Source organism: Leopardus geoffroyi, chromosome C1 (assembly GCF_018350155.1).
Source record: "Leopardus geoffroyi isolate Oge1 chromosome C1, O.geoffroyi_Oge1_pat1.0, whole genome shotgun sequence".
Classification (NCBI taxonomy): Eukaryota; Metazoa; Chordata; class Mammalia; order Carnivora; family Felidae; genus Leopardus; species Leopardus geoffroyi.
Genome location: NC_059328.1, coordinates 27,984,275 through 28,006,501, shown reverse-complemented (window position 1 = coordinate 28,006,501; position 22,227 = coordinate 27,984,275). Strand labels below are relative to the sequence as shown.

The following is a 22,227-nucleotide window of genomic DNA, read 5'->3' as shown; positions in this document are numbered from 1 at the left end:
TGGCATAAATTGGGACAGCCTCCCTGAGAGCAGCTTGGCAGTGTATGTCAAGCATCTTTGGAAACGTGTGCTCCATTTGACCCTGCAGTTCCCCTTCTTGGAATTAATCCTGAGGGAGAGAGACAAGTATGTCAAGCTGTATGTGTGTAACAGTTAATAAAAAAATAGGGGAAAAAACCCTAGATGTCCTGATGGGTGTGTGGACCAATAAACTATGATATATTCTTACCAAGGAGACCGGGTAGATATTTCAAGTGATGCTTCAGGATATTGTCATGTAAGGTTGTTCATAATTTTTTTTTACAGCCTTATTGAGATATATTTCACCTACCATAAAATTCACCCTCATAATGTATTTTAGATGGGAGAAAAGGAAGCTTATAAAATGGTATCACAGTGTGGTCCAAATTCCTGTAATAACGAAAACTAGAAGTGTGTGCACGTAAACATACAGGATGGTTTGCCTGAATGTTAACTCTGATTACATCTGGGTGCTGAGATTATGGGTACGTTTTAATCTTATTTTTGCATATCTGTGTTTTCTAATATTTCTGCGGGGAATGCCAATAACTTCTGTATGAAGAAAAAAATTATAGAAGTTGGGGTTCGGTGTCCCCCAGGCCTTTTATGGAAGGATAAAGGCTACACTCCTAACTTGGCCATCAGGTCCCCTAGATCTGGCCCCTGTCCCTCTCTCTGGGTCACTTCTCACCACCCCCTGTTTCAGGCCATACGCTCCACCAACACAAACTCCTTGGAGTTGGTTGCTTACGTGCCATTTCTTACCTGTGTGGGTTTGCTCACCCAGGTCCCCCTGCCTGGAGTGACCTTGGCCCCTGCGCAGCCCACTTGAGTATCACTTCCACAGGGTTTTCCCTGGGCTCCCTCAGGGCCAAGGGCCCCTCCTCAGGACTGGGCAGCTGGCCTTCCCCAGGCACCCCTGTGACCCTCTGCCCTCCCTGCCCATTCATCCGTGTACATCTGTGTCCTTGCCCCCCCGCCGTCCAGGACACTGCCTTCCCAAGCTGTTAACTACAGGCGGCTGGAAGGAGCAACTCTTGTCTTTTTAAATCCACATCCAGAGGTTAATATCTTTTAGAATCTGGCTCCTGTGTCCATCTTTCCTCCTAACCCTGGAGGAGATAGGGATTTCCAGGCACATCCAGGTGCATCCTTTAACTGGCTCTTAAATGCACAATATATGTTTTTCTTAAAAGTCATTCAAGAAAAATTTGAAAATAGGAGAAAGAGAAGAAAAAGTAACACCCCCCCCCCATGACAACTTTGGGGTGTTCCTCCATCAGAGAGGACCTAAGAGTCAGAGGAGTTTGAGAGAGAAGATCCTCGGGGCAGCCATCCTCACACTTGGTGGGCATGAGAGTCCTCCGGGGCCCCCTCCATCCCACACCCCAGAGATCGGACCAGTGGGGATGCAGGGGGACCCAGGATTCAGCACCTCAGGCCATTCAGCTACAGGTATTTGGGGGGAAGACTTCACCTTGGGAACAGCCACTTCCAGGCCATCTCTCCTCTCTGTCTCTGTGGTGGTCTCTCGGGGACCTCAGTTTGCATCCACACAAAGCCAGTGTCCTCTCTGCATCTGATTGGCCCCTTTGAGATGGGCTGGCTGCCCACCTCTGTAGCCAGTATATGCTGCCTGGAAGGACATTCCCCTTGAGCCCCTGATTAATGCCAAGGAAAGGAAAGGAGCTGTGGTTCTTTGTCACTGAGAACCTTTGATGCTCCTCCGGGAGGGGGAGGAGGTGGCGGCGGCAGCGGGAACAGCAGCAGCAGCTGTGTGACGCATCCCCAAGTCAGACTTGCAGGCTGAGTTCGCGTGAGGAAACTCGCTGACTTGCTCAGTGAGAAGGGCTCTTCTGTGTCTTGTCTAGAGCTGAGAATGAAGCGGAGAGCATCGGACAGAGGAGCTGGGGAAACGTCAGCCAGGGCCAAGGCTCTAGGAGGTGGCATTTCCGGAAATAATGCAAAGAGAGCTGGACCATTCATCCTGGGTAAGCCTCTGACCACTGGGTGAGGCAGGTTGCGGGGTGGGGGGGGGTAGGGGGGGGGGGAGCGGGGGGCGCAGGCGCAGTCTGACATGGTGAGCAGGGCGGCAGGCCTAGGCGCAGCAGTGCAGGGTGAAGCGCCACACCCACCACAGTGCAGGGCCTGACCCACCCCGGCCTGGCCCTAGCTTCCCTGCTCGACACGCAGTCTCTTTGTGCCTGTGGAAGATCCAGAGCGTTAGGTCATGTCTTACCAACAGCTGTCATTTTTGTCGTAGCCTCATGAGCCTTAGGTCCGCTGCGGCTGAGAGCTAAGCTGTCTCTTCCCCCATGGAGCCCCGCCTGTGCCCCCGCCCCATGCCACCACGGGAGGCACACAAGCTGCATCTGAACCCAAGGTCCATCATCCAAGGCACTTCTTGGACCATTCTTGGAGGGCACAAGTAATTCCACGAGGCATTTGGTATAGCCCTCCAGAGGTCTTATAAAATTGGCACAGAAGTCCTGTGGAACTTCCCAGCGGGGGTTCCCGGTGGTCCAGAGTAGCAGCAGGGCCTTTCTGCCTGATGTTGGAGGCCCAGCAAATCTGGGTTGCTGGGCTCAGCGTTGCAGGAGTGAGCTGGGTTCTGAGGACGCCAACTCTTCCACCAGCCAGAGACTGGGTGTGAGTTTCGCTTTGGGGCGCTGTCTTGGACTTATGGGCACAGGACGGTTCAGCCCCAGGCATTGATCAGATAGTTCCCCGTGCCTACTATGTGCCAGGCCTGGGCGATTTGCTAGGGCTGCAGCAGTGAACAAGACAGGCAAGTTACTGCACTCACCAGAACTTCATATTCTAGTTGGAAAAAGAAACAGAGTAAACCGTGCACAAGATCATCATTGGGTCAGTAAGGGCCTTGAAGGAAGAAAATAAGACGATGTGAGAGTGACGGGTTTAGAGGGGGTGTATACAAGGAAGGTTCTGTATGAGGAAGTGATACTTGGGCTGACACCCAAGGGTGAAAAGGATCCAGCCCCGTGAAAAGCAGAGGAAAGCATCCTGGACAGAAGGAGCAGCAAATGCAAAGGCCCAGAGGCAGGAAAGGGCTTAACAAGTTAGTACCTAAGAGCACAGTGTAGCTGGACCATGGTGGTGGGGTGGGGAAACATAATCAGTTAGGTGGGCGGGAGCCAAATCGTACAAGACCTTGGAAGCCAAAAAAGAAGTTTCAGCTGTATGTTAAGAGCAGTGAAGCGCCATTAAGTGACACTGTGACATTGTCTGAGTTATGTATGATCTGAAAGCTCAGGCGGGGTGCCATCAAAGGACAAGGAGCTGTGTACATCTCCAGAAGTACAGAAGTTCTCCAAACCGGGTGCTCTGACGGGCCCAGCGGCCCCCTCAGACTACCAGGGGAACTCGCCAAAGCTCTGGTTTCTCACCCGGGAGATGCTGATTCAGAGGCTCCAGGTTGCAGCTGGGATCTCTCTCTCTTTTTTTTTAAACACACGCTCCCCAGAGATTCCAGCACACAGACACTGCTGAAAACCCCTCTTTTTGAGAAACATGCCTGTAAAAGCCAGGTGTGCCTCGGGCAGATGCACATCAAATCCTCCACTTCTGGAGGGGAGCCCGTGAGAACTGGCCCCCAGGAGACAAGGGGAGTAAATCAGTGGATGTAAATGACCTTCCCAAAGAAGAGATCTAGCAGAAAGACCGTGTGGTGCCACGAGAGACAGGGCTTCTTCGAAAAGTAAGCCCGAGGCTCTGTGTGCCATAGGTCCCCGTCTGGGCAACTCCCCGGTGCCAAGCATCGTGCAGTGTTTGGCGAGGAAGGATGGCACAGATGACTTTTATCAGCTGAAGGTGAGTGAAGCACCGGGGGTGGGGGAGGCCTGGGACCCGGGGCCGTCCTGCCAGCCTGCTCGCCCCCCTCCTGCACCTTCACAGCCACACCGCTTGCAAACAAGCTGCTTCTTCCCGGGAGGCAGTCGGGTTCACGCAGTCTCGCTCTGAGCGGGCCCGATTCGAAGGGCTCCACCAGAGCAGGAATCACACTGCCGTCACACTACGGAAAACCTTGCACGTCGTGTGTGCATGTGTGAGTGCGCGTGCGGTGTTGCATGGCAGAACGTGAGCCCCCCTGCTCCTCCCGTTGTCACTCGGCTTTGTAAAGTAAGGTCTTTTTTGGCTTTCTGGTCTTTTTGTGTGTGTGCCTTCCTAAAGATCCTTACCCTTGAGGAGAGGGGGGACCAAGGAATAGAAAGCCAAGAGGAGAGGCAAGGCAAGATGCTGTTACACACCGAGTACTCTCTGCTTTCCCTCCTCCACACGCAGGATGGCGTGGTTCACCACCACGGGCTCTTCCAGGTGAGTGGCAGAGGGGGCTGCCTGTCCCCACCCTTCCCCCGGGCCCCCTCCCCGGCTGGCCTGCGGGGGCCGCCTGTGTGGCTGGAGCAGCTCGCCCGCGCGGCCGCCTGGGAGCCCTGCCAGCCGGGCGCACCAGGACTTCCCGGGTGGGGCGGGCGGGAGGCCAGGCTGCGGCCACGTTAGCTGGGGCGTCCAGGCCACGATGGCCACAGCCTCGCAGTATGCACAGTTCTCTCCAAGGAGACCCGCTGTTCCCAAAAGGGAGGAAAGCACGGAGTCCGTTACAGACCCACGGGCTCTTCCCGGGTGTCTCGTGTGGAGAGCTGGCCAGGCCAGGGCGGGAGGGCGGCGAAACCAGTTGTTTCTGGTGCCGACGGTCCTTTTTCCTGCCCGGGCGTTCCAGTTAGTCCAGCGAGTGTCCCTGTGCCCTCGCGCTCAGATGTGCCAGGTCCCTCAGGGGAGGTACTAATTCGTCCTTGTGCCCTGAAAGGAGCCGTCCTCGGGGCAGAACCGAAATTGTGTCTCCGGAAATGAGGAAGGCCCGGTTCAGGGTGCCCAGGAGACCTCCTGCCCAGGCCCCCCGCACAGCTTCTGAAGAGCCCTCAGCTAGATGCGCTGGCCAGGGCCACTCTTGCTAGAGGCACGTGGCCCTCGACAGGCCGTGTGGTGGCAGGGAGGCGCAGAGGTTTTGGATCCGGCAGCCCTGAATGCCGGCTGCGTGACCTCAGGCAGGTCACTTCCGCCTACACCTCACCTTCCTCAACTGTAGGATGGAGGCAGCGATGGACGCTCGCCTTGTAAGGCCGGGAAGGTGAATGGGAGTGTGTGCAGCCCGAGCTGTTCCTGTACATGCTATCATTGGTATTTTCTTGTCAGCTTGATTTTCTGGATAAAATAAAGGGGAAATGCCCCCCCCCCCACTCCCATACATAAACACACTAAGGTGTTTATTATTAGATGTGCAATTAGAGACAACTCTGAAAAATCAGAGTGCTTCCCTTGATCATGAAACCCAACTGAGCAGGATTGTGTTTCTTTAGCGTTTCGTCTCTGATAGCTTCCAAAGCTTGGCCCTGCTTTATGTCATCTTGAATAATAGAACCTGTGTGATTAGAAGCATTTCTGGAGTCATCTGTGTGCCAGACACTGCTGGGCCTCTGGGGAAGAGTGAACAAGAGGTGTGATCCGCTCGGAAGGAGAAATGTGGATATTCAGTCCCCAGGGGTTCCCCGGAGGCAAGCGTCAGTCTGCTGGGGATGACACTGAGGGCCTCCCTGAGCTGATAGAGTGAAAGTCCCCGTGTTTCCTGTCTTACTAAATACCTTTTCAGGTCGGGTGCCTGGCTGGCTCAGTTGGTAGAGCATGTAACTCTTGATTTCGGGGTTGTAAGTTCAAGCCTCATGTTGGGTGTAGATTACTTAAAATAAAATCTTAAGGGGCGCCTGGGTGGCTCAGTCAGCTGGGCGTCCGACTTCAGCTCAGGTCATGATCTTGCGATTTCGTGGGTTCAAGCCCCATGTTGGGCTCTGTGCTGACAGCTCAGAGCCTGGAAGCTGCTTTGGATTCTGTGTCTCCTTCTCTCTCTACCCCTCCCCCCCTTCTCATGCTCTGTCTCTCTCTCTCTCTCAGAAGAAAATAAACATTAAAGATTTTTTAGAAAACAATAAAAAATAAAATCTTAAGAAAAAAGAAAAAGAGGCACCTTTTCAGCAAGGAAAATGGGCCCAGAACTTGCTATCACATGTTGGTTACAGAACCCACTTCCTGATAGCAGGCATGGGTTGTCTTCCTCTCTCCACAACCTGTGAGGTTGTGAGGGCAGGGTGCTAGGTCCCTTTGACAGATGAGGGGCCAGAGACGGAAAAGTGAGGTGCGCTGCCCCATGTTCCACAGCTGGGACAAGGGGGAGCTGGGGCCTGAGCCCAAGCTTACCCACTGTCACATGGCTGCCCAGGAGTCCCGCTTCCATGTGAAAGCAGTTGTCTTGGACATCCAGAACACCTGACTTCCACCGCCTCGGACCTTGGTCGTGGCTGGAATCCCTGGATGTGCCATGGAAGGAGGAATGCCAGGGCCCTGGGTTTGCTGCCTGGACCCTGGGCTCGGAGCTCCCTTTGGCATTACATTCCCAGCCCCGATCCAGACCCTTTGCTTTGGTGTCAGAGCACGAAACCCGAGCCTGAGCCACTTTCACCCCAGCCCCTGGCTGGGCTTGGCCCTGGCACACAGGAAGCTGGGCATTACCGAGCGGTCCGCTGGTCCAGGCCGCCCAGGCCTCGGGCCTCCACCACCCCACACGTGCGGCCTGTTCTAGGCTCTCGTGTGTGTATCTGGCTCCAGAGGAGAGTCCCAAACCCCTGGCCCTGAACCTGCTGGCCTGCGGCCAAGCCCCCGGGTCTGCCCCCTTGCCCCCCAGGACCGCACCTGTGAAATCGTTGAGGACACAGAATCCAGCCGGATGGTTAAGAAGATGAAGAAGCGCATCTGCCTCGTCCTCGACTGCCTCTGTGCGCACGACCTCAGCGACAAGACCGCCGACCTGATCAACCTGCAGCACTACGTCATCAAGGAGAAGAGGCTCAGCGAGCGGGAGACTGTGGTCATCTTCTACGACGTGGTGCGCGTAGTGGAGGCCCTGCACCAGGTGACACCCTGCCCCGCTGCCTGTCCCTTCTCCTCTGCCCGGCGCGTCCTGGGCCCCAGTGACCGAGAGGCCTCCAGGTCCCCCTGCCGCAGAAGGCCACCCTTGTTGCTACTGCTCAGCGAAAGCAGCTCTGGTCCCCCCTGACGCCCCTCCCCACGGCCGGGTGCGCTTTGCAGAACATCCAGGCAGAAAGCGGCCGGATGACCTGTGCGCCCAGTGGGGCGCAGGGCTGCAGGCCTCAGCCCGTGTTCCTGGGGACGTGCTGCCCAGGCAGCCTGGCGGAGCACAGCATGGCAACTCCCCGGCCGCTGAGAGGCCGCCCTGTGGTCTCCCGGCGAAGGTGACAACTGTGAGGTCCCGCTCGGGCAGCCACCGCCTGTCTCTGAGCCTTTCCTAGGGTTGGGGTGTCAGGCACCCCGAGGTCCAGGTGAGGAGAGCCTGGCCTGTCCCGGGCACACAGCTTCTGCAGGCTGAGCCTGCACTGCTCGCTCGCCAGAACCGGGAGGGTTCATCTCATAGCGCAGATCCACGCAGGTGCCTGTGGTTTGGTTTTCCAGCGGGCTATTTACTGGAGGCGGAGAGAGGAGCAGTTTTCCCCACTGGCTGCTGCCCAGCGGGGAGAGAGCTGGGGGAGCCGCCCCGGGTGGGGCAGAGACTGCCTGGGTTCGCCTATCACCCCGTTCCTGCCCACGGTTGTTGAAGCCTTAGGATGGTCCTCACCTGCCTGTGGCTGACAAATCAAGGCATGAGCCTAAGGAGACACATCATAGAGCTTTTTCCTGCCTTCCCCAACTCCTGGAGAGCCCACGTCTTAGAGGCTGGATCCAGCCGTGGCCTTAACCTTCGCATTACAAACCACACGCCTGTTGCTTTCCAGAAAAACATTGTGCACAGAGACCTGAAGCTTGGGAACATGGTGCTCAATAAAAGGTAAGATTCTCTCTTCTTCTTTCTTGATGTAACCTTGGGGTTGGCACGGGCCACACGCAGCAGCTTGCCTGCGCCCTACAGTGCCCCCATGTTTCTGACTCAAAACAGCCCACTTCCCCCAGGAATCCCAGGGGGCGGGGGGTGCAGTGTCTGCTTCCTCTGCCGTTTCCCACATGGGAATATGGTGCTTGCTTAGAAGGGGAGTCTGGGGCGCCTGGGTGGCTCAGTCGGTTGAGCATCCGACTTCAGCTCAGGTCCTATCTCACGGTGTATGAATCTGAGCCCGCTGCAGGCTCACTGCTGTCAGGGCAGAGCCTCCTTCAGATCCTTCACCCCACTCTCTCTCTTCCCCTTCCCCGTGCATGCGCTCTCTCTCAGAAACGAATAAATGTTAAGAAAAAAAAAAAGAAGGGGAGTCTTAAAGTCCACAGAAAGGGAGCTCTGAGAAGGGCTCCAGATGTCCTGCTTGGGCCATTCACTGTGCCTCGGGGGTGCTCAGTAAATATACAAAGGGACAAATGAGTTGAAGGAATGACAGATGAACAAAATAAGGCCTTGTTACAGGTCGGGTTCCCAGGAAAGACTCCAAGATGTGTGTTCCCGAGGGTTACTAGGAGGCGCGCTCAGGGGAGAGGGTGGGATTGGGCGGGGGGAGACACGGAGCTGTGGTACAGTCACGGCAGGGCTTCAGCCTGGAAAACTCGAGATCCAGAGGGCCCCTCAGATGTCCCACATCGAGGCAAGGGGCCAGCCTGGGCATGAGGGCTGTGGCCCGGGCGGCTTACTTTGGCTCAGGAAGCTTCCCAGGAATGAATGCAGCTCAGTGGTCAGAAGTCACTACTCCCAGCAGCAGGGAGAGGGTGCTCCCCCTTGGAGAGGGTCTGGGTGGCTCACCCTAGCAGCCTCGGTCAGTCAGCGGGCAGAGGGAGATCATACAAGGCCCCTGCGTCAGGCCGTCACCCCCTCAGGCGGAGGGACCCCAGCCTTGCAGGGGCTCCGGACTTCCAGCAGGCACCACCATGACCAGGAAAGTGTAGGGCTGGGAGGGGCTCCCACCTCCCCTACTCTCTCTGGGCTGGCATCTCACCCTCGTCACCCTCTCACCTCCATGTGTTGCAGTGGCTCGGGGGGGCTCGCAGATGGCAGGCATCAGTCGCAGAGCAGAAGTGGTGTGTGTGGCAATTTGTTCCGTGACGGGGCCACCCACCCAGGCGGGGGTCCATTGCCCCCGTGAAGCATCCAGGGCCATGGCAGTCACAGGGGAAGCTGCAGGGAGATGGGCCTCTGGGGAGGAGGCGTGGGGGTACCAGATCCTGCAGTGCCGGCCTGAGATGCCGTGGGGAGGATGCTGCAGACAGACATGGTTCCAGAGTCCCCGTGCGATGGGGCGCCGACCAGAAAGCACTGGCTGGGGGCCCATGGGGGGGGAGCGGGCAGAGACTCTGGCCGTCTGAGTCAATTCATGAAGGATGAGTAAAGATTGCCGGCTGGAGAAAGTGAAGCAGTGAAAACCTTACCCTGTCATGCTCCACAGGGAGGAGGGAAGGGAACTGAAATTCTAGGGCTGCTCGAACCCTTGCCTGGCCAGGTGGGAGAGTTGGGGAAGCTGTGGAGGAGCCAGACGTAGGGGTCAGGCCTGGCTCAGAGCCCAGTGCCCCCTCTTAGTTACGCTGGAGACCGTGGGGATTCATTTGATGATTTGTTATTGACTGATTTGTCCGTGTATTGAGAGGCTGCTGTGGGATCAAGTGCTTCTCTGAGCTTCCGTGTCCTCATCTGTGAAAGTGGAGGTGACCAAACCTCCCTGTAGAGATTGGCCTCAGATGTGGAACTGCCTAATGGGGCCGGGCCCGTCGTAAGTGCACCCCGTGCTAGACAGCCTGCGGCTCACTCCTCCCGCTCACTCCTCCCGCCCCCCCGGGAGACGAGGCCTGCTGGGTGTCGGGTGGCTGGTGGGGGCACCAGTGGCGAGTCCGGCGAGGCCCTGGTCTGCTGTGGGGTGTTGGCCCGGTCACCATCCCACTCTGGACCACAGGCTCACTGCTCACCCAGAGAGGGCACATCGTTGGGACCACCTAAGTACATCTGGCTGCGGAGCCCGTGTCCTCCAGCCTTCCACACGACTGTGCACTGGCTCTAAATGAGCGTCCTGAGGGGGTTGTGGGAAGGCGCACTCGGGCTCCTGTGCCACTAACCACAGCAGTCCTCCAGGCCTCTGTGTGTCCGTGGTGGGTCTGCTTCCCCCGTCACTTCTCCGGGCCCCCTCGCTTCTGGGAGTGTAGTCGGGAGGCCACACCTCTCTTGAATAACGACAGTACAGCTAGAGCAGCTCCTCCATGTATGTGTCTGTCTGTCTGTCTGTCTGGTCTGCACGTGTGTGCGTGCCGGTGTGTGTTTTCCTCGGATTGAGGGGCGCCAGTACCCCGCTCAGAGCCTGTGTCTTGGCTGCATTGCCTTTAATCTAATGATCCCCCTCTCCTGGGTCTTGGGAAGGACAGAGGTTCTGGCCACGTCTTACCTCTCACGGGTGCTCCGGGAGGGGGCGGCACGCCTGGTGCAGAGGGACCCACTCCGGACGCCACAGCCCACCCTGTGCGTGTCTGCGGGCACAGCCCGCCCCTCTCGCGTGCACCCTCGCAAAGTCCAAGGCCGACCTGGAGGAGCTCCAGCCCTCGCCTGCCCGTCAGGTCTGGCCCTGACACCAGCTGCAGAGGCAGGGAGCCAGGGAGCCAGGGAGCTGGAGGCCTCTGCTCTGGCAGAATGGAGCACTCCCAGGGGAGGAAGCGGGGAGAAGTGTTTGCAAGGCAGCTGGAGTGACGAGTTCACCCTGCTTTGGAAAGAAGGCAAGGGTTGGAACCTGAAATCCCCTTTTGGGGTTATATGAGGTCTGCTGTGGGTTCTCTCTCCTTCCTCCTTTCTTTTTGGGTAAGCAAGTTGCACACCAAGTTCCTAGAAAAGGAGAAAAACACTGGTAGCCCGAAGGGTCATAACTAAAGAGTGACTCACGCAGAGCAGATCCTGCTGACGCAGAGCTGCCTCCCTTCGCTCCCGCTGCCCTCGCCCCCTCCTGCCAGGACGAGCCTGGGGGGTCTGGGGGCTCCCAGGGATGTGGGCGCCTCCCGCCGACTTGGGTGGTGGGGGCAGGGCAGGGGAGCATGGCCAAGCTTCGGGAGGTCTCGGAGCTGACCGTGTGGCTTCCCGTGGGACAGACTCCAGACCCTCGGCAGCATAGGCCGGCTCGGCCCTGCTGCCCGCTGCACAAGGTGTCCTCAGGCCCCACCAGCCTGGCCCACGCAGGGGACATCAAGGCCTGCGGCACAGTCACTGGGAAGCACAGCCTGCACTGCGCTCCGGGGCCTGTGGTCACAGTGTGGCTCCCCTCGCCTGCCGCCTCAGATGGGGTCTTTCCCGGGGTCTCCCATGACCAGTCCCTGCCAGGCGTGCCCACCATCTGAGGAGGAAAGGATAATCCGAGCTGGCAGCTAGCACTCAGATACTAGTCACCACGCCCGGGGCCGCATGCTTTCCCTGGGACTGTCTTCTTGTCACTTCCTAACACGGTCCTGGGAAGTGGGTGCTAATATTCTGTTTGACAGATGAGGAAACTGAGGTTTGCTTCATCAGAGATTAAATAACGTGCCCAAGGTCTCACAGCCAGGAAATGGCCAGGCTGGGACTGGAACTGGGGAATCTAACTCCCCAGCCCACCAGACGCTGCCCTGAGCAGTCCCCTCCCAGGGCCTCGCGCCTGAGAGATCCCCTGCAGGATGCGTTTCCAGCTGCCATCTGAGCAGAGGGGAAGAACGCAGTGCTTCCTCTCCATGGGGGCCTTGCCGAAGCGCAGCACCACGTTCAGGGCAGTGACGTGGGCGGTCCAGAGCTGGAGCAGTCCGCTTCTTGACGTGGTGTCCTTGGCCAGACCCTTGGCCCACACGCTCAGGCTCTAGCCGCCCCTGGGAGCCACCAGACAGATTTCTGTGGCATCTGACAGGGCAGGCCTGTATGCAGAGCAAGAGTTGGAGGTTTCTGTTTGGAATGCAGAGGACAGACTAACCTTTGTTTTGTACCAAGCCCTTTGCCAGCAGAATTCCCCGAGATAGCTGAAGGGCCCGCACAGCCTCTTGGTCACAGCTCCCGGGGAATTCCGTGCTCAGGTCCGCACAGCCAATACCTCTGAGCCGACCCACTCTTCACCCTTGAGACTCATCTGGCAGCCTGAGGACCCCTCGGGGCTGCCCTTCCTGCCATCCTCCAGCTTCTCCGCCTAGCCACCGACATGGAGCCCTCTGTGGGGGGGCGAGGCGCCCTGCCTCACTGGCCCTCCCTTGCCTACCTGCCCACCCCCACCCCCACAGCCAAGGTGCGGAGTAAGGCGTCCTCCCTGGGCCACTTGCTTTTGTGCACATTGCGAGCTTCACGAAAGGATCAGAGCCCTAAGCTCCTCTCACTCAGGATTCTCAGATAGGGGGTTCTGTGGTCTTCTAGGTCAGAGGAGGGTATGAAGCACAAGACATGGGGTGAGTTAGCTTTGATGGAACTGAAGGGAAATTCAGGGGCAGGGCACTGGTCAGGGACACATGGGTACCAACTGGTGTCAGTCCAGAGTACAGGCTCTGGAGCCAGACAGACCAAGGCTTGGATCCTGCTCTCTAGCTGTGTGACCCTGGGCCAGCCCCTTTATTACTCTGTGCCTGAACTGCATCATCTGTGAAAATGGGACAGAGAGGAAGTCTCCCCCGTAGGCTTTTATGAGAGGTGACTGCAGACGGTCCACAGCAGACACGCAAGCCAGGGCCTGCACCTGCTGAGTACTCCACAAGCATTAGTTTCAGTACTGCCTGTGATGCTGATTGACAGTGACAAGGGTGATGACCAAAGGGATCAGCAAAAGGGAACAAAGCCGGCACCATGGGTGGATTCCAGAGTCCTGCTGGACTTACTTTCCTTTGTGTATAAATGAGGGAGCTGAACTAAACCTCTGGTCATTCCAAACCAGATGTCACGTGAGGTTGTTTTGGGAAATCTCTGAAATTGTTCCGAGTCCTAAACTGTAGCCCCCAGGCTTAGCTGGGACAGCGGTTCCCGGGAGTACTTCTGGAGCACTCACCTGGTCAGAGCGACTCATTCCTCTGATCTCAGATGCCCAGGGGACAGCTCAGGTGGTGACAACCAAGGGCAGCTGGCTGGTGTCAGCACCCCCGATGGCACTGCTCACACAGCCGTAGGAAGGCGGTGGGGGCCAGGGGAGCAGAAGAAGATGTGGGTGTGATTCCTTTGTTCCCTGGATGAGAGGTGGGGCAGCCAGGCGCCCGCGGGTACAGACACGGAGGTTTGTTCATTCTCTGCCCCTCTCTCCCAGGACACATCGGATAACCATCACCAACTTCTGCCTCGGGAAGCATCTTGTGAGTGAGGGGGACCTGCTGAAGGACCAGCGGGGGAGCCCCGCCTACATCAGCCCAGATGTGCTCAGCGGTACGTGCGGTGTGCCGGGCAGCGGGCCCCGAGGCCCCCACCCAGCCGGGGTGTGCAGCAGTTGGTTCCTTCAGCCAGGCGGGTCTGTGGGCAGGCCTGCGCTAGGTGCCGAGGCTTCGGTGGCGGTCCAGACCAGTACTGTCCCTCTGTGTGCGAAACTTGGGGCCTTATGAGAGAGGAAGATGGTGACCCTCACACCGGTGCCTGGTTAATTACTCTCTGAGATCAGTGCTTGGAAGGAATGAAACATATTTCTGTGAGTGTGAACAATGGGTACTTGAAGGACTTTCCTGAGGAAGTGACATTGGAGCTGTGATTGGAAGGATACAGAAGCACTCGAGGGGGTGTGACTGGGCAGAGGAGCACAGAGCAAAGCTGGAGGGCCGCGTGGCTGCTGCTCCGAGAGGGAGGGGGGTGGGGCAGACCAGCAGGGCCTGAGCGAGAACATCATCCCCTATTTCAAGTGTAAAAGGCAGCCACTGAGCAGGTCTTTACCCTGTGCCACCGTGAGTTTGCATTTCAAAGACATCTTTCCCTTTGTTCTGTCCCTGCCTTAGTTGGGTTGACTCTTCATTTGTTCCTTCCTTCCTTCCTTCCTTCCTTCCTTCCTTCCTTCCTTCCGCCCGTATTTACCAAGGGCCTGCCCCATAGAAGGCCCTGTTCTAGACACTTCAGATACAACATTGAACAGGCAGACAGACATCCCTGCTGCCACGGATGGTGAGCTGACTTTCTGATGGGGCTGAGACAGATAACACACAAAATGAAAAAGCCAGCTGTGTACTGACTGCCTCCTGATCGTATTGCTAGGCGCTATGCCGAGCACACGACACGCATTATCTGTTTAGAGCCACACAGCTACCCCGTGAGGAAAATATTCCAAGTCCTTTTTTTTACAGATGAGCAAAGGCTAGGAGAGATCAAATCTCTTGCCCAAAATCAGAGCTAATGGTAAACAGGAGAACTGAGGCTCCAGCCCGGGGCCGCCTCCTGCCCAAGCCCATGTCGACTGGGCTTTCTTTCCTTTCCCCTGCGTCCTTTGCCACATCGCGTCTCTGAACCTTAGGGAACCAAGGGCTCCACATCAGTTCCCATCCATTCCACACGGAGCTTCCAAGGTTGCCTCCGGGGCCGTCATGCCCGGCACGCACGCACGTACCCCTCCTCGCGGTGACAGAGCTGCCCCTTCCCAGGCCATCACGTCCTTGCGGGGAGCACGCTGCCATAACCCGCCAGAACATTTGCAACACCTTGGAGGCCTCCCCCAGCTGAGGCCTCTGCTGCAATGCCAGGCCCCTCCCGGGCAGCGCTGCCACTCTCCAGGACCTCGGGCTTTGGGTTGGAGTCACTGTGGCCCTGCTAGAGGGATCCAGGCACCACAGGTGCACCCCAAATCCCTGGGGACCGGCCCAGCCCGGACGCCCTCCACGAGACTCCCCAGCTCATCCCTGTGGGTGGCAGAGCCAGGACGATGAACCGGGCCTGTGACGTGGGGCCTGTGACTGTGTGGGCTGGGGGCAGAAGGGGCCCCCAGAAGGGGTAAGAGGCCCTTGGCCAGGCCTGCTCAGCGATGCCAGGCTAGTGTGTGCAGATACTGCCTGTAGCTGCCGGTGGCCTGTCTCTGGCCCTTCCGGATTCATGCCAGTCTTGGAGGATAAAACAGGAGCCCAGTGCTTCAGAGAGAGCCCTGGACCAGAGACCAGAGACCCGGCCTTCAGCCCCCTTCTCCTCGTGGGTTAAAAGCAGAACGCATCGCTGCCTCCCCTCCCCGTGTGGTTAAGAGGATGGAGCAGGAAGATTAGTTACATACATGTCCTGCCCTCTGGGCTCAGAGCCGAGGTCAAGGTCGGCCACTTCTCTTCTGTGTGCGGAACGTAGCCTCAGGCATCGGGCCTGGAGCTGTGAAGGGGCAAACATGACCTTGCCAGCGTAGAGTTTATAGTCTGGTTAATAGCTGTGTGATGTTGGAAAAGTGACTGACTTCTCTGGGCCCCAACTGCACATCTGTCTATAAACCAGGGATGGTAATAGCACCTACTTCATAAGGTCCTGTGGGATCAAATCAGGCCTTTAACCTGCCGTCTGGCTAATAAACTTTGGCTGCAATTATCATTACAAAAGGAAGGCTTGAAGTTCAGCGTTCCCTCAAAAGGGAAGCTCAGGGAAAGGTTGCCTGCCCAGGCAGGGCTCCCGGGAGAGCTTGTCTGCTGGAGGGGGCCTTCCATCCCCCATCCAGGTCCGGGCAGACGTCCTGGGGCTCAGGCTGAGGGAGCCCACACTGCCCCGGCCGCGGTGCCCCTGCATCCTTGGCCCCCGATTCTTTCATGGGCGTCCTGGCAGGAGCCACCTGAGGCTGCTGCAGGACAAGCCGGTGCCTTTTTTGGAGCCATACTAAGTAGTAGCACAGACGGACTCTGTTGGTGACCCCACATGGTGGAGCAGGGTCCAGAACGGGGCTGCCCTTGAGTTGACCGTGGGGTCAGCCGCACAAGATCACCCAGGCTGCTCTTCGGCAGGGCCGGGGTGACACAGCCTTGGAGAAAGCGTGGCAGAGGCTCATCCCCACAAAACTGCCTGCCGCACCAGCCAGGGCAAAGAGACGCTCACTCCCCAGGTGGCCCTGTGAGGCCGGCTTCCTGTCCCATTTTGCAGACGAAGGAACAGACTAGATGAAGGAGGCCCGTGGAACAACACTTGTGTGCACAGGTGCCATAGACGCCCATTGGTTAAGCCGCTTGACCCTCAGCGGGCCTGGAGAGACCTTCAGAACCAGTATCTCCCATCCCAAAGGTGTCTGTGGCCACCCAGGCAACTTCAGGACCATCCAGGGATCCTGGATGTCCAGGCGCTGCCTGGTACCCAGGAGGTGACACTGAGGCGCCTGACAGCATTTCTTCCATGCCCTTGGGGGGCTGAGTCACATTCTGGGGTCTGGGCTGCCGCCGAGTCAGCTGCTGTGCCAGACAGAATGCTGTCCAAGGACCAGGCGGGCGGGGAACTTTGAAAGGCCTCGGTTCTGTTTTGTTTGCGGGAACAGGTCAGGCAGTGACTGGCACGGGAGGAGCTTGAGCACAGGTGGGTGCGTGGATGGCTTGCCCCGAAAGAGGGAGGAGCAGGGCTTCTGTGGCCGGTCGTGTGGCCTTGGACAAGTGACATCCCCGTGCCTCGTTCTGGAAAAAGAGAGACAATATCTAATTCATGGAGTTTGATGGAGACATAATGAAATAAAAGCGTCTCTTCCAATGCTGTTACAACGTGGATGCTCAGTTAAATGTCTGCTCCCTTCTATTTTGCAGGGACGGAAACTAGCACAGAGAGTTAACTAGATATCCATTCCTTCAGCAAAATATTTGGGTCCGTGCTAGGCACCGGGGCTCAGCAGTGAGCCAAGCAGAGAGGCGCCTGCATCTGAGAACTTACCTCCTTCTAGTGGGGAAGATGAGGGAGGGGATCCTTACAGATTGGGCTAAGTGCTTTGGGGTGAGGGGATAGTGATTGGGGTGGGATGGCTAACTGGTCCCGAACCGGGTAGCTCTTTGTTCTACACACACTACTGGCCACCTGCTCTGTGAGCTGCTTTGCTGGGCGCTGGGGCCACAGACCCAGGCCCAGCCCCCAGGAGCTCGCAGCCTGGCAGAGCAGGGCCGGTGTGCAGGTGGGTGGCCTTCGCAAGGCCCAATGTAATCCCTTCTCTTCCGGGAGTCACTCCAAGGTGGGGCATCAGCCTGCGTGGAGGTAGAGGGGAGAGTGACAAGGTAGAGGGGTCCCATGGGTGGGATTTCAGGCAGGTGGCTGGTAGGCTGAGGGAATCCCAGCGCTTAGCTCTTCCCCGGCTGTGGGCTGAGCGTGTGCGTGTCCATGTGCCCCACAGGCCGGCCGTACCGGGGCAAGCCAAGTGACATGTGGGCCCTGGGCGTGGTGCTCTTCACCATGCTTTACGGCCAGTTCCCCTTCTACGACAGCATCCCACAGGAGCTCTTCCGCAAGATCAAGGCCGCCGAGTACACCATCCCTGAGTGAGTCCTGCTCCCTGGGGAGGGGAGGGAGGCCCAGCCCTCAGGCTTGAGGGACGGGAACAACAAAGTGAGACTTGGAGTCGTGGGTCACAGAGACCCAGCACCAGCCTGCACCGCCTGAGCCCTCTCCCTCTGCCACATCAGGGACGGGCGGGTTTCTGAGAACACCGTGTGTCTCATCCGGAAACTGCTGGTCCTTGACCCCCAGCAGCGCCTCGCCGCGGCCGATGTCCTGGAGGCCCTCAGTGCCATCATCGCATCGTGGTAAGCGGGCAGGTGCTGGGCCAGGTGGAAGGCTGGATTCTGCCCGGCCTTAGGCACTGCCCATCCCGTTCGGAAAAGCAGCCTGAGGTTGAGCCTGCTTCTTTGCCAGACAGAGTCAGGTTTCCAGATTTTCCCCATGGGCAAGATTGGAAGTGTGCCGGCAGAACTCAGGGTCGAGCATCTCCTGCATGCCAGTTAATGCCAACTGTGGGATTGGCATTATCTGACAGCCTGTGATGTAGAGATGTTCCCCCATTATTGGATGAGAAAACTGAGGCTTGGGAACAGGTCATTCATGTCAAGAATTTGCTGAGCTGTGATCCCCCCAGGTCTGTCTCAGAGCAGTGGGGACCTGGCCTTTCTGGGCTCCGGCCAGCGGGCCTGGGGAGCAGGGGCCAGGGCTGCCCGCGGCCAGCCCGACTCGTCTGTCCCCTGCAGGCAGTCCTTGTCATCTCTGAGCGGGCCTTTGCAAGTGGTTCCTGACATCGACGACCAGATGAGCAATGCAGACAGCTCCCAGGAGGTGAGTCGGGAAGGCCAGATGGGCCATTACCCAGTCCCAAGGGACCAGCATCCCGGGAGGACAGGCATGGCCGGGGCAGAGATGGCAGCTCCCTGCAGGCCACAAGGCCGCCGTGGCCTCAGCCTCATCCTTTGACGTAGGAAAAGGACACTTAGGTCCTCGGTCTGAGCTGCCTGGGGCCTGCCTTGCATCCGGCTCGGTTGGCAGCCGTGCAAGAGTGCCGTGGGGCAGTGGAGGTGGGGGCCCCGCCTGGCCCTCTCTCAGCTTCCTCTTGCTGCCCAAGCCCTGGCCCTGCTGTGTGCTGGCCCTTTAAACAGCCACATTTCTCTGCCTCTGACTCACAGAGTCTCTCTCTCTCTCAGCCTTTCTGCTCTTCCCTTTCCAGATGATTCATTTTCTCCCAGTTTTCTCTCATTTCCTGCTCCCTGCACTGGAGAAAGTGCCGGGCCTGGGGTGGGGGCAGAAACCAGGGCCCTAGACAGCCGCTGGCAGGTGATCTTAGGGTGCCCCCTGGAGGGCAGGGCTCGGTGAGCCCTGGGAGGGCTGCCGTAAGGCCTCCCCCCCCCCCCCCCCCGCAGGAGGAGCCTCCTAGGACAGCATGGGAGCCCACTGACCCTGGAGGAGAGAGTCGCAGGCCCTGCCCCGCCTAGGTGCCACTGCCCCCAGTGCATTCCAGTGGGTCCTCCCCACAGGCCTGGGCGGCCCGTGTCCTTATCCTCCTTTCACGAAAGAGGAAACTGAGGTTCAGAGAGGTGAACTAATCTTCCCAGTCACACAGCTCAGAAGTAGTGGAGCTGAGACTTGACCCCAAGTTCCAGTCCAGAGCCCTGCCCTCCCCGTGTGATGACCAGCATGGGGACGGACCACTTCGGTTTGCTACCGTCTGCCTGGGTGCTCCAGGCTCACCCAGGTGGTGAGCCCCCAGCCCCAGACCCCTCTTAGCACTTGACTTGTATGGGCCCCCCGCCCCCCCCCCCCGGCCTCTCGAGACCGCCTCTGAGGGGGGACTCCTGCCCCTCTTCACAGCTGAGGAAGATAATGCGACCTCTCCCAAGGTCAGTGGGTTAGGATTGGGGTGGGGGTGGGGGGGAATCCGGCTCACACCCCAGCCCTGTGCTTCAGCTGGGGCGACCCCCAGGACGGCCAGCAGGCTAGGTCCAGGCTGGGTGGAGGGCTTCGGGGACCCAAACTGCGGGCCACCCGGCCAGACGCGGTCCAAGGGGCTGCTGCCTGGGGAGGGCAGCCTCTGGAGCCGAGTCACCTAACACAGGCTCCCTGCTCTCCTTTCCCCCTCCACCTCTCTCTCTCTCTCTCTCTCTCTCTCTGTGTCTCTGTCTCTGCCCAAAGGCGAAGGTGACCGAGGAGTGCTCCCAGTATGAGTTTGAGAACTACATGCGGCAGCAGCTGCTGCTGGCCGAGGAGAAGAGCTCCGTACACGAGGCCCGGAGCTGGGTGCCCAAGCGGCAGTTTGGCAGCGTGCCCCCCGTGCGGCGGCTGGGCCACGACGCGCAGCCCATGAACCCCTTGGACGCGGCCATCCTGGCGCAGCGCTACCTGCGCAAGTAGCCCCCTCGGGCAGGGCGCCAGCACCACCCGCCAACCTCTTCCCCGCCCCCCCGGCCCCCCGGCAGGCGGCCCGAACTCTCTCCTAGGCCGCGGCGGGGACGGGGCAGGGACAGCGCAGGTCACACGGGGTCAGCAGAGGTACCACGAAGCTACCTTGCGAATGATTGCTTGATTGTTTGGTTTTTTAATCTGAGAAGCCTAGATAACTAATCTGCTTTTAATCATGACGTTTTAATCTACCTCTGGCTCTTTAACCATGCTGTCTCTGGACTGAGTGAGAGGGAGGAGGAGGGAGCCCGCCCACCGCCCAGCGGCCCGGCCGGGGCGGCTGTCCCCCCACAGACAAATAAGCTGAAGGCGCAGCTCGCTGCTGGCTCCCAAAACGAACGCCCACTCCCCACCGCCCTCCCCGGCCCCCCCACCCCCAGTCTGTTTCCATCCCTCCCCTTCTGACCCTGGGCCCCTCAGTCCAAGCTTTGGAAAACCTTCACCTCATCTTAAGCAGAATTCAGATATATTTATTTTTGTACTGAAACCAACTTCTCTCCCATCTCTAGGTGGCTCCGCCCCATAGCCACTCCCCGCCCCCGCCCCCCCAGCCTGGCTGGACAGCAGGGAGTCCACCGCCCACAGATGGGCCCCCTCCTCATCCCCCAGGCTCAGAAGCCCCTTCTTGCCGGCCCCCCCACCTCCAGCCCACCAGTCCCTCCTGTTCCTGGTGATGGGGAGGCCTTTCTAGACTTGGTTCTCTTTCTCCCATCTCAGTAGCTTCTCTGAGGTGCTGTACACCCTCGCATTAACCCTGGTTTCCTTCTGCACCCCTCACCGTGGTACCGAGGTGACGTTGACAGATGTGAAAGGGGTGCCTGGTGGGCGGGCGGGGAGGGGCGTGCCAGGCTGGCTGTGGACAGACGGGCCCTGCCCGCACGCCCTCTTGCTCCCCACACCCCTCTGTGTTCGCGGAGCGGTGGGGACATCTCCCCTCCTGTTCTTCCCCCATAACGGATGGGGTGTCTCTCCCAGCAGACCCTGGCCAGGCCCCTTCATGTGGGCTGTGGGGCTTGTGGGGAGAGCTGCAGGGCCTGGGGGGTCTGCCTGGCTTGAGAACAGGCCTGTTGCCCTTTTTGAGCCGAGATTTTGAAGTGGATGCCCGTCTTGCCAGAACACTGTTCTCACCAGAATGCCCTTCCCTCCCGCTCTCCCTCACTGGACTTGGCCTTGCCCAGGGCCAAGCAAAGACCCCTCCTCCGGCCTACCCCCTCCAGGCACCCCCGGAAAGGCTGAGTGTGCACTTCCAGGCAGCCCTGGGCCCCTCAGGTCCTTCCTGTCTGTTCTCGTTCCCCAATGGGGAGGTGACCGCGGCCTGTGTGACCTTGTTTCCCAGAGTGTGAGCCGCCCCCCCCCCCAAAAGCTGACTCACTGTGAGTGACTTGGGCAAGTTCCCAAACCTCCTTGTGCCTCAGTTTCCCCATCTGGAAAAAATGGGGCCACCTCTTGCCAGCAGTAGCAGGGCCGCCCATGCCCCTTCCTCCCCATGCCCCCATCCCAGCACTTGGGCGCCTCATGCCTCTGCCTCAGTGGGTCTGTGGGAGCCCGCCTGAGCCCAGCACTTACTCCCCATGAGCACGAAGCCCTGCCTCTATCGGCTGGCCAGCGGCTGAGGGCCAGGGCGTTGTGCTGCAGGGGCAGGGGATGTCCTCTTTTCTATATTTATTTCAAAAAGTCTCCCAAGGGAGCAGAAATGCAGTCTGGCCTAGGGCTCCCAGCCCCTGGGACTGTCCTCCTGTGAGGGTCTCAGCCGGGCCCCTGCCCAGACCCTCCGGGCCTTCTGGCCACGTGCCGTCTCTCCCCTCCTCTTCAAAGCAATACCCTCCGGGTCTGCAGGGCCTTACCAGACCGGCTGGGCCTCCGGGCCAGCCCACGTGTCTGACTGGGTCTGTGTCAAAGCAAACGGGAGGAGGCTGGGCCGGCCCTCACTGGGCGTCACACAAGGGGAGGTCCTGTCGTAAAGACACAAAACAAAACTGAAAAAGTCACAAAAAAGTTTGTATAAAGACATATTTTTGTACTACACGGGGACTCTTCCTGCATGTGAGCAATAAAACTTCCTGACCTGGAGCCGGTGTGGCCTGTACTGTCTGCTGTTCTTGCCCTTCTCACCTGTGTGTCTGTGCTCCCCGCCCCCCCCCCCCCCCCGCCCCCAGCCAGGCAGCGCGGGCTTCCTGCAGCTCTGCCCCCCCCCCCAACCCAGGACAGCACCCCTACCCCCAGTCGCCCAACCGGCGCCACCGCCTGGATGGGGGACCGGAACTCCCCAGGCGGTCTCCGACCCACTAGTGCGCACCCCCACCGAGTGCCCCAGGGGGCTCTCCCTGCTTGGCCTGCTCAGCCCCGGAGCGGCCGCGGCTCACAGAGTAGTGATGTGGGAGCGACCACCTGGGGTCGGGGGGACC

At 58.9% G+C, this 22,227-nt stretch overlaps 1 protein-coding gene across 4 annotated transcripts in view; it reads left to right on the top strand.

Moving 5' to 3' along the window:
- Positions 1–21,892, top strand: part of STK40 (serine/threonine kinase 40) — a 40,608-nt gene extending 18,716 nt beyond the window's left edge. For 3 of the 4 annotated variants that reach the window (XM_045476744.1, XM_045476743.1, XM_045476745.1), the window contains exons 2-11: positions 1,893–2,012; positions 3,767–3,852; positions 4,213–4,356; positions 6,773–7,000; positions 7,878–7,930; positions 13,290–13,405; positions 17,277–17,421; positions 17,566–17,685; positions 18,124–18,208; positions 19,556–21,892. In XM_045476744.1, coding sequence (XP_045332700.1) covers positions 1,901–2,012; positions 3,767–3,852; positions 4,213–4,356; positions 6,773–7,000; positions 7,878–7,930; positions 13,290–13,405; positions 17,277–17,421; positions 17,566–17,685; positions 18,124–18,208; positions 19,556–19,774 — 1,308 coding nt within the window. In that variant the 5' untranslated portion in view covers positions 1,893–1,900 and the 3' untranslated portion in view covers positions 19,775–21,892. Of the gene's footprint in view, positions 1–485; positions 507–1,892; positions 2,013–3,766; positions 3,853–4,212; positions 4,357–6,772; positions 7,001–7,877; positions 7,931–13,289; positions 13,406–17,276; positions 17,422–17,565; positions 17,686–18,123; positions 18,209–19,555 lie in introns of those variants that run through there. The other variant, XM_045476742.1, reaches the window with a different exon arrangement.
- Positions 21,893–22,227: the final 335 nt, after the last annotated feature.